The sequence below is a fragment of the Python bivittatus genome, unplaced genomic scaffold (genome assembly GCF_059951505.1).
Source record: "Python bivittatus isolate LINGU-HERP-01145 unplaced genomic scaffold, Pbiv_v1 ctg000080_np1212, whole genome shotgun sequence".
NCBI lineage: Eukaryota > Metazoa > Chordata > Lepidosauria > Squamata > Pythonidae > Python > Python bivittatus.
In genome coordinates, this window is record NW_028277035.1 from 52,627,879 (window position 1) to 52,646,994 (window position 19,116).

The following is a 19,116-nucleotide window of genomic DNA, read 5'->3' on the forward strand; positions in this document are numbered from 1 at the left end:
CTTTCCCCATCGGGTTTGGTTTGATTTAGCATTCTCTGAATAGTGCTTCTTACCCTCAGCAACTTTAAGATGTGTAGACTTCAACTCCCAGAATTCTCCAGGCAGCAGGAGGCTTGGAAACACTGCTCTGTAAGATGTGGGACTGCTACTACTTGTGACTGAGTTACACTGACCCCTAGTGGTGGTATGTGTGCAATGTAATCTGAAATACACCCTCATTTTAGAACCATGTTTTTCAAACTTGACAACTTTAAGATGTGTGGATTCAGCTCCCACACATTCAACATGCTGTCCGAGGAATTCTGAGAGTTGAAGTCCACACATCTTAAAGTTGCCAAGTTTGAAAAACAGTGGTTTAGAATTTTTCAGGTTGATGTATGCCCCAAATGTAGCATTTGAATTATACTTCTTGGTAATGCCACTAAATAATTTTAGGCCCTGGACTTATCTGTCTTCCAGAAAAGAGGGAAGTATTAGGTAGTAATTTTTATAACTTCAGATGTGCAGCTAACGTTTCTCTTTCTGTCATAGTCATTACAGGCACTTCTAAAGTGATTTACATTACGGATTAGGGTACATTAGGGATGAGAAAAACTGCTTCCCCATCCTGAATTTCTATCAAATAGGTAATCTTAACACGTGCAGTTTTGCATTTTAAACTCACTTAAAAACCTAGAAGCCATATGACCACAGGGTAGTTTCCTTATGCTTTACAGTACTAAAGCTATACACAGTTCATTTCAGAATAAGAACCGTTTAGGTCCATGGAGGTCAAAAAAGTCAAGATGGTCAGCATAACCATGCAATCAAAGCTCCAGTCCTTTTTTTTACATATATTACAGACCACAATCACACAGTTGGGGGAGCCATCTTGACTTTTTTGATCCTTCCTGCAGAGATCTGTGATACATTGTAAAAAAGAAGGAAATCAGAAATATGTGTAATTGCCCACCTGGCCAATTTGCTGCCCCATTTATATATGCCTTTAAGTCAGCGTTGACTCTTCATAACTGCCTAAGCAAGCCCCTGCAGTGGTTTGCCCTGGCCTCCTCCTTCCTGGGGCTGAGCGGGAGGGACTGGCCCAAGGTCCCCCAGCTGGCTTCCTGACTAAGGTGGGACTAGAACTCCCAGTCTCTAGCCTGATGCCTTAGCCACTAGACCAAGCTGGCTCCCCGTTACTATCCCTACTATTTATTCATTTATTAAAAGAGAAGAAAAGGAAAAAGGATGCTGCAGGAAAAAAGAGGGGACTGAGAAGGGCCACACGTCAACTTTGAGCCACCTAGCTCTGGCCTGGACATCAGCCTGCCCCAGTTCCACCACGGATGTCCACACCCACGAACTCTTTTGGTTGCAATGTTATTTGACCTAATTTTAAGAACAGAGGCATCACTTTCTTTCTTTTCTTTTTTCTTTTGTAAGAAGGGGCTAATTATAGTACTATTCAGTATTTTCTATAGGGAAGGAGCAGCTAGTTAAAATCTGACAGGAGAAAAGAAGGTTGTATAAAATAAGGGATCAGAGCAGACAAATATATAAAATGAATAGCTGTGTGTGATACTCTTTTGCATCACTCATTTTAAGGACTGGGACTGTCCCTTGTAAGTTCATAGACACTGTAAGGGAAGACAGAAGAAAAATAATATCGGAAACTATTCTGACACTCAGTTCTTGCATTTTGCCCTGCAATATCAAATTATTTGCATATGGGTCTCTTATTAATAGATGTATTTATTAGATTTCCAGCCTGCCTTTCATTCAGGAGGTCAAGGAAGCATACTTTGAATTTCCTTCTATTTTTCTCCAAAACATCACCTCACTGAGTCACTCCATGGCTCATAGGGACCTAAGCCTGGGTCTCCCCATTCCTAGTTGAACACCTCACTGTTTCTTAATCCTTGCTTTGAAGATCAGATGAACCAGAGAAGAGGCTACAGACTAGGTTTGTCCCTTTGATTTCATTGTTTAAACGCCTGCTATAAATAAACATTACATGAAGGACATTTTAGGAATATGGAGATGTTTCTGAGTTCTCCTATTCTCAGATTAAACTATCTTTAATAGTTGCTTGTCAAGCAGACATTTAATGAGAGCATTTTTTCTATCACTTCCTTTCCCTGGTATGTAGCTTTTAAAAGCACATGAAAATGAGAAATCAAGACAGCTCTAGCAAGCAAAAAAAAAAAAAAGTTAGATATTGTCAGCTTGTGTTGGCATCTGTGTTCTCAGTATTACTCAGACCAAGCTGTCCAAAACAGTTCTGGATGTTCTGATAAGAGAGAGAAGAAAAAAAAAGAGTGCTTTGCAAATGCTTCAAGTAATTAAGGTTTACTCAGAGACACTTTACTGTACACTGATTTCAAGTAGAACTTTTCTCTTTTTAAGACTTCAGTCCCCGTTTTTAACACTAGAGGGCATTGCTTTGCAACAACAGTGAAATCAAGATCAAAAACATTATGAAAATGGAGAAAGTGGAGTAATGTCTATATTATATGGTTATTATGAATTTCAGTGAAACAACTTCAATTACTGGGTGGAATAGAAATACTATAATATAACTAATCCATTATCATATAGAATATGGATGATGAAATGGACATTGTAACACCTCAAATATTTATGGCCAGGATTGTGACCTTGCTTCTCTTTTAAAACAAATCTGTCAGGTTAAGCCCAAGAAACTCCACGAGACAGTACTGGAACAGCTCAGTTACTTTATTAGCTCTCACCTGCTAGACAGAATCTCACCAGACCAACTCTAAACTCCCCAAGCCAGCAACTAAACACTACGAATTCCTTAGGTGGTGCCAGTCTCACCCTCTTCGCCTTCCCATGCTCAAGCTGTGGGCTGAGGAGATGCTTCTGTCCTTGAACCTTCTCATCCCAATCCATCACAAAATCAGAAAGTAGTACCACTTTAGGAGGAATCACTAGGGTCTTCTCCAAAAAGTAAGCCTTACATAGTGTGTATGGGGGGGGTGAGAGAGCGAGTAGTCATGATCATATTTTACCATCTTTATAAGTTTGGCGTAGTGGTTAAGGCACCAGGCTAGAAACCAGGAGACCCTGAGTTCCACCTTAGACACAAAACCAGCTGGGTGACCCTGGGCTGGTTCCAAAGGCCCACTGGCTCAGCATGGCTTGCTTGCTTTCCCTCAGCTTGTTCTGTGCCCCTCTGGTCTTAGCATTGTTCATACTATTTCCCACTGCCCCTTTGTTCACCTTCCCTCCCACTCTTCTGGTCATGTTTTCTTGACCCCAGTGCTTATTACAACTGAGAAGCAGTCAGTTGGCTCAGTTCCATAATCCATGGTCAACAACCACGTTAGCTTTCTCAAGTGAGAGACAATGGGCAAGACAGGTTTGCTTGGTGAGAGCCGCCATTAAGTCTGGTGCTCGCCCTGATTAGAAAAGGGACCTGTGCAGATTATTTCCACTGTTTCTGCATTCTCTCAGTGAGAATGGCAGAGTTATTAGAGTCACTGTGAGTTTGTCTGAATTTTTCCCGCTTTCCTTTCTATTTTCTCCCTGGGTGCTTCCTGCCTTCCTTCATAGACTGAAAGCCCTGCAACTAGCAGCTGCTCTGCCAGGTTGCTGAGGGACCTCTTCATCCTTGATGTAACTGAAATACAGGATGACTGTATACATGTAACCAAGTTCCTCTTTTTTGCAGCCTTTCTTCCTCCTCCTTTTGTTTCACATGCAACTTTGCAGCATGACCTATTTGAATAATTCAACTGAATTCTTATTTTAGAATTCAGACTGCCATTTGTTCCAACTAGTTCAACCAACACTTACCTAGAATTAATCAACACATCTGTTTTTGAGAGCACATAGTGATTGCTGATGCCTTGGGAAGCACACAAAAGTATTGAGCATATGACTGGGTTACTGAGCTATCTGCTAATATTTCTTAGATATTATTAAAGACTAGAGACAAATCAGATAGCATTCTTGTGCCACTAATAGGGAAGGGATTATTCTGGTATGGAATAAAGTACAAGCTTGCTCTGTGAGTTGGTCCGCATATCTTAAAGTTGCTAAGGTTGAGAAACACTGGTATAGACTGTGTCACCGTCTCAAAAGTTTCCTAAACTGAAGCATACTACAGGTAGTCCTTGCTTAATGACCACAATAGGGACTGGAAAATTCATTGTTAAGTAGGACAGTTAAGCGAGTCACACCCAATTTTATGAACTTTTTTGCAGCGTTTGTTAAGCGAATCATGTGGTCAAGCGAATCACACGGTTCCCCACTGATTTTGCTTGCCAGAAGCCGGATGAGAAGGTCACAAATGGCGATCACGTGACCCTGGGACACTGCAACCATCATAAGTGCAAGCTGTTTGCCAAGTGCCTGGATCATGATCACGTGACCATGGGGGTACTGCAACGGTTATAAGTGTGAGGACTGGTTGTAAGTCCCTTTGTAATGTCAAACAGTCACTAAACAAATGGTTGTTAAATGAGGACTACCTGTAGTACGGTACCCTTTTCAGACCTGAATCTTCAGGCTTAGAATCCTTGCATATATTGGTACATAGATTAAATACTACAGAACTTGCTTCTAGTTAAATATGTTCACTTGTTCTACTCAATCAACTATAAGAGCACACTGAGATTATAGCAGCAATGGAAAGTCACTCTGCTTATACTTGAGGCTAGCTTACAGTTACTAAAGTAAGAGGTTATTTTGTACTTATATATTATTTCTACTGGGAGTGGTAATGTGTATAAGATGTTCTGCTCTGGGTCAAATAGTTTGAGTAGCTTTGGGTGCTGAAAGCATTAACTCTGCTGCTATGCCTCTGGAATCTAACTTGCTGGGGCCACCCAGGGAACTGGAATCATAATTTGCTTAAGCAGCCAATGGCTGGATTTCGCAGTACAGTAAACCAAAACTAAATTAACTGCTTTTGGTACAGAGCAATGTGAGATCACAGATACAGGCTGTGGTTCACACAACACTAAACCATGAGGTAGCCAACTAGAAATTACTGTAATCTAGTTGTATGATCCACGTTGTTAATTTATAGGGTAGTATGTTGTGAAAACGAAGCAATTGGATTAAGTAAATTAACTATGAAGAAGGGCGTGATGCAGACGATCACAGATTGGGTCCACATATTAACTACCTCCCAAAGTCTTTAACCAGGGATTTAATCACTCTTTTATAGGGAAAAGCACCAGTGGCTTAGTCCAAAGGATAAAGTTTGAAGCTATGATTTATAAAGCACATTGCCACAAACCACGTTACGGTTCAGAAGCCGAAGCCATGACTACGTCATCTCCGCCACGAGGTGGACTGTGTAACTTGCATCGCTCGCAACATGCATGCTTGGCGCCACTTGCGCGGTGACGTCACGGCGGCTTCACCTCCCGGGACTCCCACCTTGGCTGCTGAAGACGCTGCCGCGTCGCAGCCGCCCGGGGCATCCGGTCCTGCGCGCAGCGACCGCCGCCCTGAAACGAAAAGAGAAACCACAGGACCTGGTAGCGGGCGCGGCGAGGCAGTCTTCAGCGCCTCTGCAGAGCAGCGCATCCGTCGGGCGGAGCTCTTGGGCGGGCGAAAGGAACGCCCTGTTCCAAGACGCCGACGCAGGGAGACGGGCAGGAGGGTCGCCGTCGTCGTCACTGCGGCGCAGCTGCTCCCTCGCCGAGGAGGAGAACTATGGCCTTCGCTTGGAGCCCCCTCTGGAGTCTCTGCGCCCTTGTAGGTCTCCTGCTGCCATCCGTCGGTGAGTGGCGGACGGGGGGGAGGGGGGGAGCCGGCTGAGCGCTGATGGGGTGGCAGACTTTGCGTGGCCTCCGTCTGGAAGCGGCTGAGCCATTGGTGGCTGCCACTAAATCCCAGGGACGGAGAGCGGCAGTTCTGCTCCTCCCTTTGAATCCGGGGTGTCCGCCACCGCGGCGTCTTCCGACCCGGGTCCTGCGCCTGGGTGAGGTTACAACTCTCATCAGTCCCGACTAGCCTGGCCAAGGCTGGTCGGAGTAACGAGTTGTGGTCCAACACAGCTAGTGGGCACCAAGTTAGGGGGCGGCCCTTGGTCATTAAGGTCAGAAAACCGTCGGGGTCGTGACCTGAATTAACTTCCATCATCTGAACAGGAAGGCCTCGGATAGCAGTGTACTTTCAATTCGGATTATCGCCGTAGGAGTAAAGTGGCAACTGGTCTTGTTTCTGAATGTTGGAGCCCCGTTTGCTGGGGGCAGATTGTTCACCCAGGACATTGTCCAGGTTGCTTTGCTATGACTGACCTCGTCAAAACTTCTGAAATTTGCCCTGAAGAGGAACAGGTGGCACACATTTTGGTCATGACTACCAAAGCCACATCTACTTCATGTTACAGTTCTTGTCTGCCTTTGTCCTAAAGTTTCCAAAGTGAGATTTCTGTGAAAAACAGGCTGACTCACTGCTGTGCCTTTATGCTCTTTGTAACTTTTTTGTTGCTTAACCTACTTACTTACTTATTTATTTACTTACTTACTTACTTTCTCTCTCTCCCTCTCCCTCTCCCTCTCTCTCTCTCAGGGAGAAATTCTGTGCTTTCTCAGATTGCATGTATTTGATGCCTAAATGAAAATATTTATTTCCAGCCCTTTCTGGAACTAATTGTACAAAGCTGACATTTATTTCCAGTTAGGAAATGTGAGATTTCTTCTGATAAGAAACAGTTACAACTTGGATGTTAGTTTTGCTTCCAGTAGGCATTATGGTACAACAGTTACAGCAGTAGGCATTAAAAGTGAGCCAGTTGAAACACCACCACTTCCCCCCAGGCTCTGGATTACAGCTAATTTCTTCAGATTGGGATCACTTGCTGTGCTTAATAGTTACCTGGTGGGGGCTTAGCTTGTTGTGTGACATGGGCATTTGAGAGGGTGTGATGGTGTCATTGTGCACATACTGTAACTTGCATCCCTTGTCAGGACACAAGTTTGGAGGGGCAGCTTTTGTGTGATTATGTTCTGCAGGTCTCATCATTTTGATATCGCTGTGGTTTCCTTTGGGCACCCAGTGAACCAAACCATTGTGATTTGCAATCATGATTTATGGTTTGGCATGTGTGAACTGAGAGAGTTGTCATTTATTCAGTGAACCGTAATTAAGCATACCATGTTCTAGCATGATGGAACCATGGTTACAATCCCATCCAGGCACAGAGATGGAGGCAGATGAGGGTTGGCGATTCTTTTTCCTCGATTGTCTGTTCCAGACTTACAAAATGGGGAGGGCTATAAACAAGTGTCAGTAGTAGAGAAATAGTATGTTATTCTCTAAAATGCATACCATGAACACTGCAATCACTGCATGTCAAGATTTTGAGGGTGGCCCGTGAGGGCAATATAATTGATACCTGCTCCATTACAACATTGCTTTTAGCTTTGGATATGGAGCCTTCTGAGCTTGTATATGCTACATTCATGGGTGTCAACAGGAACTTGTTCCTTTGGTCAAAAAGATGAAAGTGGTGTGCCATCATGTGGCAACCTCCACTCCTTCCATACAGGTGTGTAATGTCACAGTGCCTTTGCTGAAGGGGCGAGGGTTTGGTCATAATGGCACAGCATTGCTTTTGTGTATCATGTACCTCCCTCTCTCCACAGATACTGTTGCCAAGTGTTTGCTGTTTAACAATATAATCGTTCCTAGTTTTAAGTTTCAAATGCAGATAAAAATCAAAAGGATGATAAATTCATAATTTGGAGTGATTGTTGCAAAGTTCCAATCTTATCTCATCCCATTACTTTTCTAGCTTTTCTAAAATGGCCTTTCCTCTCCTAGTACATTTCAGGTGGTTAGCATTCCTGTCATTTCTATTAGCATGTCTGTGTGTTCCATGTTGTATCTAGATCAATCCGCTATGCACATGGCCTTATTAGATATCCTAAATGGATGGGGTCCAATGAGTTTATCTTCTCCAACTTGTGCTTTCTAGGGTCATTAAGACTACAGTTCTTAAAATTCTGTAATCATAACCCATCCAGAGGTGAGAGAAGATAGCTCCTCAGGGGTTGGGATCCGTGGGAATTTTTCTAACAAACATGTCACTTTTACCATAATAGAAAATGGATGAACTTGATATAAAAAGTCTGCTGAGAATATGCAGCAAAAAAAGTCAAATAAAATATATTTTACTATGTTCATTGGCCAATATTAAAATAATAAAACAAAATAGAACAATTAGAATGCATTAGTATATACACAGGAATAGGTAACAGTAAGTCGAGCTGCCGTACATGTGTACTGAACCTTATATTAGACCAGCTGAGTCAGATATTCTAATTATCAAAACCAGCAGGCTATTAATGAGAAGGTGGATACACTAAGTGTTATTCTGAAGTCTTTGTCTGACAAAAGTTGACACACACAGAACTCACCTGGCCACCTGGGAAGCATCCTATGAAGAGGTCCTCAGAGACCATTATAGAGTCTGTGCAACTTACAATATAGTTGGATGCAAGCCAGCATCTCCCAAGAGTTCTGGTCTACAAGGGCTGGTTCCTTCTGCAAAAGGAGCTTCTTTATTCTATGGTATTAGAAAATTGCTGAGGATAAGACGCTAAACTTCATTAGGTGAAAGCCCTGTGGAACACCTGGAGACATGGACATCGCTAGATGGAATACACAGAAATCAAGATAATTACCGTATTTTTCCGACTATAAGACGATACTTTTTTCTAAAATCCTTACCCTAAAAACTGAAGGGCGTCTTATTCAAGGAAGTCAGCCGAGAATCGCGCGGTTCCAAACTGCCCATACTTTGTTTCTGCAGAGAGGCTTCTTCCTATTGCTAGCCTCCAATCACAAGTGAAATAGCTTGTCTCCCAAACAGACTTCCTCCAATCACGAGCCTGATGTAACTGACGTCAGCTGATGCTGAACAAACCAATTAGAGGAAGGCTGTTTGCAGAGACAAGCTATCTGCAGTTTCACTCGTGCTTGAATGTAATCAGTTAAGCAAAAGAGCCTGGAAATAGAGCTGCAGCGAGACAGTTTGGACCTCCTCCCACCGAGTGTATCAGGTCAATGTTAACTAATTACTAAATAAAAATGTGTTCTGCACTATCTTTAAAATATTGATTTTTTAATTTTGGGCTGGAAAAGTGGGGGTCATCTTGTACATGGGGGCGTCTTATTGTCGGAAAAATACGGTATATCATTGGTACAATGACGTGGAAGCGCTCAGTTATGCCAGCAGAGGCGTGGTCAAGGCTGACTGTGGAAAAGGTCATGAACTGCTCTTGTGCAGGTTCCATGTCAAGGTAAAGCAAAAGAACAATCCAGCCATTTTCCACACAGTGATTTTGAGCACATAACCCCATTTTCCAAGGTATTGTAGGAGAGCTGGGCTAGTAATGGTAGCAAAAAAATCAGGAGAAGTGTGGTAGCACCTTTTTGGACTAACAAATTTTATTAAAAGGATTCAGCTTTCATGAGTTTCATCAGATGCACAGAGCTACAGTTCATGAAAACTTATGCCTTTTAATAAAATTTGTTAGTCCAAAAAGGTGCTACCAGATTCCTTCCAATTTTTTGCCACCATTTCATGGAGAACATGGGGAATTGCCTTGAAGTCCTGTACCCCACTGATAGTAAACCCGGGGAACTATGGAATGAAATCAGGAACTATGGAATGGAATCAAGTTGTTAAGAATAAATGAGAAAAGAGACTGACAAAGACCAAGAAACAGAAGAAAGCAAACTGGATGTCAGAACAAATGGAAGAGAAACCAAAGCCCAGAAAGACAGATCTCAGAAAGGAACTTAATGTACAGCTTTCAGAAAACTGTTAGAAAAGACAAGTCATTAAAGATGGAAACACAGAAACAAGGCACAAATCACCAAGCTTACATTATCATTTTTGGACACATGAGATGTCTATAATGCTGGGAAAGATGGAAGGAAAAAAAAGGGGACAACCACCAGCAAGGTGGATGGACTCGATTACAGCAGCAGTGGATGCAGTATTGGAAGACCTGAAGGGCCAGGTTGGAGACGGATCATCTTGGAGGAGGTGTGGTCGCTAAGAGTTGATGCTGACTTGACAGCATATAATGAAGTTCTCAAGTTATATAGCTAGTTTAAAATGATTCTTGGATTTCCCAGTCAACTCTTGTGGAAAAGTTGCTAAGCACAGTATGGGATTCCACATCCACAATTCTTTATTGAAGCTTTGTCATGGCTAGTTCATAACTCTAGGCCAGCAACAGCTCTGGGGAATGTCCACAGCACTGCAGTTTGTCAGAGATGTCATGTTTCAAGGAAAGATCAATAGCTGTCACTCAGAAAAGCTAAGTGCTGTCTGTTCAGACTTAACCACTAATTGAAGGTGCTTCCCCATATTCTGGTCTGTACCTATTAATTTCCTCTTCTGTGCGGAATGCTGCATTACAAATATACCAAGCAACCTCAAGAAATTTTCTCAGAAATTTAAGTTGAATTGGCTGAAATTTAGAAAATATGCCATATGGGTTTAGCTGAATCCTACAGATTATACCAGTGCTGTGGTCTTGAACTTTAGAGTTGCTGAAAGATATTCTGTACCTCTGGAGAAGAAAAAGGAAGTGATAGAGAAAGTCCCCTAGATACGAACTTTCAAGTTGCAAACTTCCACCAATACAAACAAGATGGATCTGGAAGTTGGGCCAGAAGTCAGGAGAAGGCGCACTGCAAACTAACCCTTTCCTGCCATCTCCTGACTTCCGGTTCTGATTTCTGGTCCTGACTTCCCACATGGTTGGTTGTGTTTGGTGTGTGGCAACTGCAAATTGTTGACTGCAAATGTCTGCAATTAAGCACAAGAGTCCTGAAGGGAGAGGGGTAGCGCAAAAAAGCGGCAATCCATTATGATCCTCACAAAGATGGAGATATTGAAGAAAATGGGGAGAAGAAGATGGCGAATGTGGCATGTTCCTATGGGATGAATCATTCCACTATCGGAACAATCATTAAGAACAAAGACAAGATCACACAACATGTGAAAAGTTCAGTGCCTATGCAATCTACAATAATGAGCAAGAGGAGAGGAAAAGTGATGGAAGAGATGGAGGTGCTGCTTGCCAGGTGGATTGAAGACCGACTTCAGTGGCGTGCACCACTTAGCCTAATGCTGATTCAGGAGAAGGCTAAGAGCTTATTCCATGACTTACAACAGAAGGCAGGTGAAGGTGCAGCTGAAGAGGTGTTCGCTGAAGCCATGAGTGGTTCCACCGCTTTGAGGCTTGAATGAACCTTTGTAACATGAAAGTCAGTGGCAAGGCAGCAAGTGGAAATGAGGCTGCAGCCAAGGAGTTCCCAGAATCTCAAGGAGATCATCAAGGAAGATGGTTATTTGCCCCAGCAAATATTCAGTGTGGATGAAACAGGGCTTTATTGGAAGAAAATGCTAGACAGAACATACATCAGCAAGGAGGAAAAGATCATGCCAGGTTTCAGAGCTGCGAAGGATAGGTTAAGTGTGCTGCTAGGGGCAATGCTTCTGATAACCTGAGCCTAAAACCGCTCCTAGTCTACCACTCCGAGAATCCGGAAGCTCTCAAGAACATCTCAAAAAGCTCACTTCCTGTTGTGTAGAAGGCTAACAAGAAAACCTGGGTCGCCCTTCTCATCTTTGAGGACTGGTTTTTCCACCATTTCATCTCGGAAGTAGAGAGGTACTGCCATGTGAAAAACATCGAGTTCAAGATTCTGCTGATATTGGATAATGCCCTGGGTCATCCATCTTACCTGGATGATTTCCACCCAAACGTGAAGGTTGTGTATCTACCTCCCAACACCACCTCCCTCCTGCAGCTGATGGACCAGGGAGTGATAGCAACCTTCAAAAAATACTGTCTTCGGCCCACGTTTAGGCAGGCAATCCAGGCAACTGAAGTGGACTCACAGATGACCTTGCACCAGTTTTGGAAGTCCTACGACATCAAGGCCATCAAGATCATTAAGCCTGGCGCGAGGTTACCCCTGTGAACATGAATGGGGTGTGGAAACATCTGTGCCCTCAGTTCATTCATGACTCCCAGGCTTGAGGTGGCAGAAGGGGAGTTGCAGGCTGTTATCAGCAACTTGGTTGCCTTCAGCAAGGAGCTTCAGCTCAACCTGGAGGAGAGGGACTTTCATGGGCTGCTAGCTGCACAGAGGACCTCTCCAATGAAGATCTCATGGAGTTGGAGGAGCAGGGAAAACAAGAGGAAGAGATCAAACCACCTAAGCAGTTCCAGACCAAGCTGATGGCAGAGGGGTTCAGCTTAATTGAGAAAGCACCATCACTGTTTTAGATGCAGGACCCTAACATGGAGCGCTTCACCAAGGTGTCTGCAGCTGTCCATGATGCAATCCAGTGCTACAGCATCATTTATGAGAAGAGGAAGACCACCACCCAAAGTACTTCTTCGGGAAGGTGGAAAAAAGTGCTGTTTCAACTAGAGGATGAACCTACGCCAATTGCCACAAGCACCTACGCAATTGCCACAAGCGCCTACGTCAATGCTGCCACTTATGTAAGGTGCGAACTGTGCAATTTTTTTTTTTTTTTTTGCTTGTTGGACTTACGAACAAAACAGACTTACGTACGGCCTCTCAGAACATAATCCATGCGTAAGTAGGGGACTGTCTGTAATGGTTTGCTCTTCTAGATGCTTAGAAAGCACAAAATGTTAGGAGGTTGTATGGGCATTTCACTTCCTGTCAATTGAAACAAAACATAAATATTTGGAACATTCTACTTATTCAGTGCCACGTCCCTTGATATTCCAAGCCATGGGCTGGTGTCTTTATTTTTTCACAAAGTGCTTTTCTCAAAGTTAGGTTTTAATGAGTGAACCCTATAGAAATGGGTCAAAGCTTTCATTTATCTACTCAGAGGTCCATGAAGAACTACTGCATCATCTTCCTGTAGCAGCTTTGCTGTAAGTTTACGTATTAATTTTGGGAGATGGCGTTCTTGGGTTAAATTCCCCCACTATTGAATTGATAAAAAACTTCAATAATGGGACAAGGATGTTTCCTTATTTAATTCTGTTTCTAGCTGGGACTGTTTCTGAAATATGTTCTGCTGCATTGCATCTTACACTCAGGTTAGTGTTATCCTGCATTGATATGCAGGTAACAGTGTGTTACATTTGTGCCAGAGGATTTCCCTAGACATTAAGAGTTGCTTAAAGACTATGTAGTTAGCGTTTAAGCTGATTTAGGTGACTGAGTATATGTTTTGCTCAGAGATTAAAGCATTAAACCTTGATCTAGAGTGGATCAATATAATCTAAAACCAAGACCTGCCAAGATATTTTCCCCTCCAGCTAGGCTAGTAGCTTCCAGCAGAAAAGGCTATTCTAGAGCTGGCTAATAAAACATTAATCTGACAGTGGTGGTTAACTGGCTTGTCTTCTTGAAAATAGGGATAATTTTGGCCAAGCCTCACACTTAGAATATGAAAGCTGATTTATTAATATAAGTAAAGAAGCCAGAATTGGTCAGAATGGTTTTGTATCCATTTGGAAGGGATCAAATCCGCTCCTGAGATTTTTTTTTTTTTAGGTTTCAATTGCCTCATCAATTTGGCAGTCAGTCACAGTTTCAAAAATGTACAATGTGGTAGCTGTTCATCACATAATTCCAGCTGAGGGGAACACAGGCTTTCTCCCATATTCAACCTTCAGGAATGTTCTTCTCAGATAGATGCTGGGAAGTGACAGTATAAATGGGAAAACCCTAAATTTTGCAAATCTCCAAAATTTAGCCCAAACATTTGCTCTTGTTGCTGCTACTAAATGCTTCAGGCAACTAGTGTAGCATTCTTTCGACAGTAAAGGTTTATAATGCATCTTCTGGATATTCTAAGGCTGTGCATGCTTCTAAAATGATTCAGAAGAATTACTTCAGACCTCACATGAACATAGCACCACTGTGTTGTTCATTAAAGCAGCCCTTATTTTTTGCAGGCCTCCCTCTCTCCCTTATACGCACTGATTCTTGTTCTAACCCAGAGTCTACAGGGAATAAATCCATGCCCTCTTCTTCGTGACAGCCAGGGCTGTGGAATCAGCACATAAAGCCTTCGACTCCGACTCCTTTATTCATGGTACCTCCGACTCTGACTCCTTTAATTATATATCGATATAGGAAATTATAAATATACTAATTATATATTTCCTATATCGACTGCAAGCATGCAACATACAAGGCATTTCATCACTGCCAACATGAATCAGCAGGCAACTTTTTAGAACCCTAACCTCTTAAACCCCTTCATGGATCACTGCCTTGTCGTGGCGAAGGGGCTTGCGTAACTCAGTGAAGCCATGAGCTATACCGTGCAGGGCCACCCAAGACGGACAGGTCATGACAGAGAGTTCTGACAAAATGTGGTCCACTGGAGAAGGAAATGGCAACCCACTCCAGTATCCTTGCCAAGAAAACCCCATGGACAATGTTAAAAGGCTAAAAGATATGACGCCGGAAGATGAGCCCCTCAGGTCGGAAGGTGTCCAATATGCTACTGGGGAAGAGCGGAGGGCAATTCCAAATAGCTCCAGAAAGAGTGAAGCAGCTGGGCCAAAGCCGAAAGGACGTTCAGCTGTGGATGTATCTGGAAGCGAAAAGAAGGTCCGATGCTGTAAAGAACAATATTATATAGGTACCTGGAATGTAAGATCTATGAACCAAGGCAAGCTGGATGTGGTCAAACATGAGATGACAAGACTGAACATCGACATCTTGGGAATCAGCGAACTGAAATGGACGGGAATGGGTGAATTTAATTCGGGTGACCATTATATCTACTACTGTGGGCAAGAAACCCTTAGAAGAAATGGAGTTGCACTCATAGTCAATAAGAGAGTGGGAAAGGCAGTAATGGGGTACAACCTCAAAAACGACAGAATGATCTCAGTGCGTATCCAAGGCAAACCATTCAATATCACAGTCATCCAAGTCTATGCCCCAACCACTGATGCTGAAGAAGCTGAAGTTGACCGCTTCTATGAAGACCTACAACACCTTCTAGAACTAGCACCAAAAAAAAAACGTCCTTTTCATCATAGGGGATTGGAATGCTAAAGTAGGAAGTCAAGGAGTAATCGGAATAACAGGCAAGTTTGGCCTTGGAGTACAAAATGAAGCAGGGCAAAGGCTAATAGAGTTCTGTCAAGAGAACAAGCTAGTCATAGCAAACACTCTTTTCCAACAACACAAGAGACGACTCTACACATGGACATCAGCAGATGGTCAATACCGAAACCAGATTGATTATATACTTTGCAGCCAAAGATGGAGAAGCTCTATACAGACAGCAAAAAATACAGACCAGGAGCTGACTGTGGCTCAGATCATGAGCTTCTTACTGCAAAATTTAGGCTTAAATTGAAGAATGTAGGGAAAACCACTAGACCACTCAGGTATGACTTAGATCATATTCCTTGTGAGTACACAGTGAAGGTGATGAATAGATTTAGAGGATTAGATTTGGTAGACAGAGTGCCTGAAGAACTATGGACAGAGGTCCGTAACATTGTACAGGAGGCAGCAACTAAAACCATCCCAAAGAAAAAGAAATGCAAGAAAGCAAAATGGCTGTCTGATGAGGCTTTACAAATAGCTGTGGAAAGAAGGAATGCGAAAAGCAAGGGTGAAAGGGAAAGATATAAGCAACTGAATGCAGATTTCCAGAGAATAGCAAGGAGAGATAAGAAGGCCTTCTTAAATGAACAATGCAAAGAAATTGAGGAAAACAATAGAATGGGGAAGACTAGAGATCTCTACAAGAAAATTGGAGATATGAAAGGAACGTTTAGTGCAAAGATGGGCATGATAAAGGACAAAAAAGGCAGGGACCTAACAGAAGCAGAAGAGATTAAGAAGAGGTGGCAAGAATACACAGAAGAACTATACAAGAAAGATCTTAATGTCCCTGATGTCCACGCTGGTGTGATCACTGACCTTGAGCCAGACATCCTAGAGAGTGAAGTCAAGTGGGCCTTAGGAAGCATTGCTAACAACAAAGCTAGTGGAGATGACAGTATTCCAGCTGAGTTATTTAAAATACTAAAAGATGATGGTGTTAAAGTGCTGCACTCAATATGCCAGCAAGTTTGGAAAACGCAACAGTGGCCACGGGATTGGAAAAGGCCAGTTTATGTTCCAATTCCAAAGAAGGGCAACGCCAAAGAATGCTCAAACTATCGCACAATTGCACTCATTTCACATGCTAGCAAGGTTATGCTCAAAATCCTACAAGCTAGGCTTCAGCAATACATGAACCGAGAACTACCGGATGTACAAGCTGGGTTTCGAAGAGGCAGAGGAACTAGAGATCAAATCGCCAACATTCGCTGGATCATGGAGAAAGCACGAGAGTTCCAGAAAAATATCTACTTCTGCTTCAATGACTATGCAAAAGCCTTTGATTGTGTGGATCACAACAAACTGTGGCAAATTCTTAAAGAGATGGGAGTACCAGACCACCTTACCTGTCTCCTGAGAAATCTGTATGCGGGCCAAGAAGCAACAGTTAGAACCGGTCACGGAACAACCAATTGGTTCAAAATAGGGAAAGGTGTACGACAAGGCTGTATACTGTCACCCTGCTTATTTAACCTATATGCAGAGTACATCATGAGAAATGCCAGGCTGGAAGAATCACAAGCCGGAATCAAGATTGCAGGGAGAATCATCAACAACCTCAGATATGCGGACGATACCACCCTAATGGCAGAAAGTGAAGAAGAACTAAAGAGCCTCTTGATGAGGGTGAAAGAGGAGAGTGCAAAAGCTGGCTTGAAACTCAACATTAAAAAAGCTAAGATCATGGCATCTGGACCCATCAATTCCTGGCAAATAGAAGGGGTAGAAATGGAAGCAGTAACAGACTTCATTTATTTGGGCTCCAAGATCACCGCAGACAGAGACTGCAGCCATGAAATTAAAAGACGCTTGCTCCTTGGGAGGAAAGCTATGGCAAGCCTAGATAGCATATTAAAAAGCAGAGACGTCACCTTGCCGACAAAGATCCGCATAGTCAAAGCTATGGTTTTTCCAGTAGTAATGTATGGCTGTGAGAGCTGGACCATAAAAAAGGCCGAGCGCCGAAGAATTGATGCCTTTGAACTGTGGTGCTGGAGAAGACTCTTGAGAGTCCCCTGGACTGCTAGGAGGTCAAACCAGTCAATCTTAAAGGAAATCAACCCTGATTGCTCATTGGAAGGACTGATAATGAAGCTCAAGCTCAGATACTTTGGTCACCTAATTGCGAAGAGAGATCTCTTTGGAGAAGACCCTGATGCTGGGAAAGATTGAAGGCAAAAGGAGAAGAGGACGGCAGAGGATGAGATGGTTAGATAGCATCACTGAAGCAATGAGCATGAAACTGAGCAAACTCAGGGAGGCAGTGAAGGACAGGAAGGCCTGGCGCAATATGGTTCATGGGGTCACGAAGAGTCGGACACGACTTAACGACTGAACAACAACAACAATGACCTGTTAAAGCTGGCATCTAAAGACTATAGCTAAGACATTCTGATTTTTTTTTAATTTTATTTATTAAAGAAATTATAGTCAGTCAGTAACCTTATAGTTTAAACAAAGGATAAAAGCTAAAAAATAAAAACAGTAAGGTTATATTTTTATCAAAAGACTATAAAGTAATAGGATATAGAAGAAACTATAAAAGAAAATCAGGAACACCTTTCTCTACTAGTTCAAAAATCTGAAGTACATCCTTTGATATTACTAAAAAGAATTCAAAGTCAAAGCTACAAAAAAGTAAAAAACAATTGAACACCTAAAACGACTTAACAAATGACCATTTTAAAAGAAATGAACACAATTTGGTACATAAGTAACATAAACTTTCTTTTTGAGATTAAACTATCATTTGAATATACAAATGAATATAACATGAAGCATTACATTTAATGAAATAAAAATTATATTGTAGAAGATTGCTGAAGTTGAAGACTAACATTGTTCTTAGAAACAATTCAACAGGCACTGTATAAAGTATAAAGTTCTCATGAAAGGGTTACAAGTACTGCTGGAAACACCTGAACCATTGGATGAAGCTACAAGCATTAGTAACTCAGAATCATCGTCTTCAAATGAATTAGAGTTTGAAGCCTACTTGGACAGAATGGAATGTTCAAAGTGACGCCGCTTAAGCATGGAAAAACAACCAGCAAATATTCAAATAGAGAAATTTCAGCAAGAATTTTTTGAAGGATTAAAGGAAGTGGAAAAATATGACAGCTCATCGAAACTGACTATAGAAGCCATCCTTGTTTATCCAAAGGTTATTAGTTATGTAGCTAGAACTGTAACAGCAATGCCACCCACCCACGTCAGTGTTGAAAGATTGTTTTTGGCACTGAAAATAGTCATATCAGATTTAAGGGCTTTTATGAGGGAGGATTTAGCAGAAACAATTGTTTCTAAGAACAATGTTAGTCTTCAACTTCAGCAGTCTTCTACAATATAATTTTTATTTCATTAAATGTAAATGTATGAGAACTTTATAGAGTGCCTGTTTTCCTATAACAACTTGGTCATTGCTCAACAAAAGTTGGTTCATTGAATCAATGTAAATAGCAGCTAACAGGATTTGATTATCCAACAAGAGACCCTCCCTTTTCTTCATTGAAGATACAGTGCCATCAGCAATTAATCCTCCTCTTTTGTTCAGGCAATACATCAAGCTTTTCCACTCCAACAAGAATTTACCAGGTGTTAAATCCTCAGGCTGCAACTTCTTGGTGACAGTAAAAGGGGGAGAGAGTAGACTTTCTAATTCTGTCACTTGCGCCGACTGGCTTTCAGGTAGTGAAACATTTACGTTGTCCAGATCTTCAAGAAAGTCTTTTAATTCAAGCAAATGCTTTATCATCAAATAAATGCTTCCCCAGCGTGTCGCTTGAATCAAAATGGCTCCTTTTCCAACAGGTCTCTGCAGAATAGCATCTGTTCTAGGGGTCCTGGCTGCAAGGCTGCTTGTCTCAACTTGCCAATGAGAGTAGCTGCATGATGATCTTTCAATCCGTCTCTTATTGGTAGTTGCAGTGTATGTACAGCATAACACATACGTTGAATTGTAATAAGCTTAGATGCTTCTTCAGCAATATCATCTAA

The 19,116-nt window shown here is 42.3% G+C and overlaps 1 protein-coding gene across 1 annotated transcript in view; it reads left to right on the plus strand.

Moving 5' to 3' along the window:
* Window positions 1-5,417: 5,417 nt before the first annotated feature.
* SHISA5 (shisa family member 5) overlaps window positions 5,418-19,116 on the plus strand; it is a 39,642-nt gene continuing 25,943 nt past the window's right edge. The window contains exon 1 of the mRNA XM_088134090.1: window positions 5,418-5,737. Coding sequence (XP_087990216.1) covers window positions 5,671-5,737 — 67 coding nt within the window. The 5' untranslated portion in view covers window positions 5,418-5,670. The remainder of the gene's footprint in view (window positions 5,738-19,116) is intronic.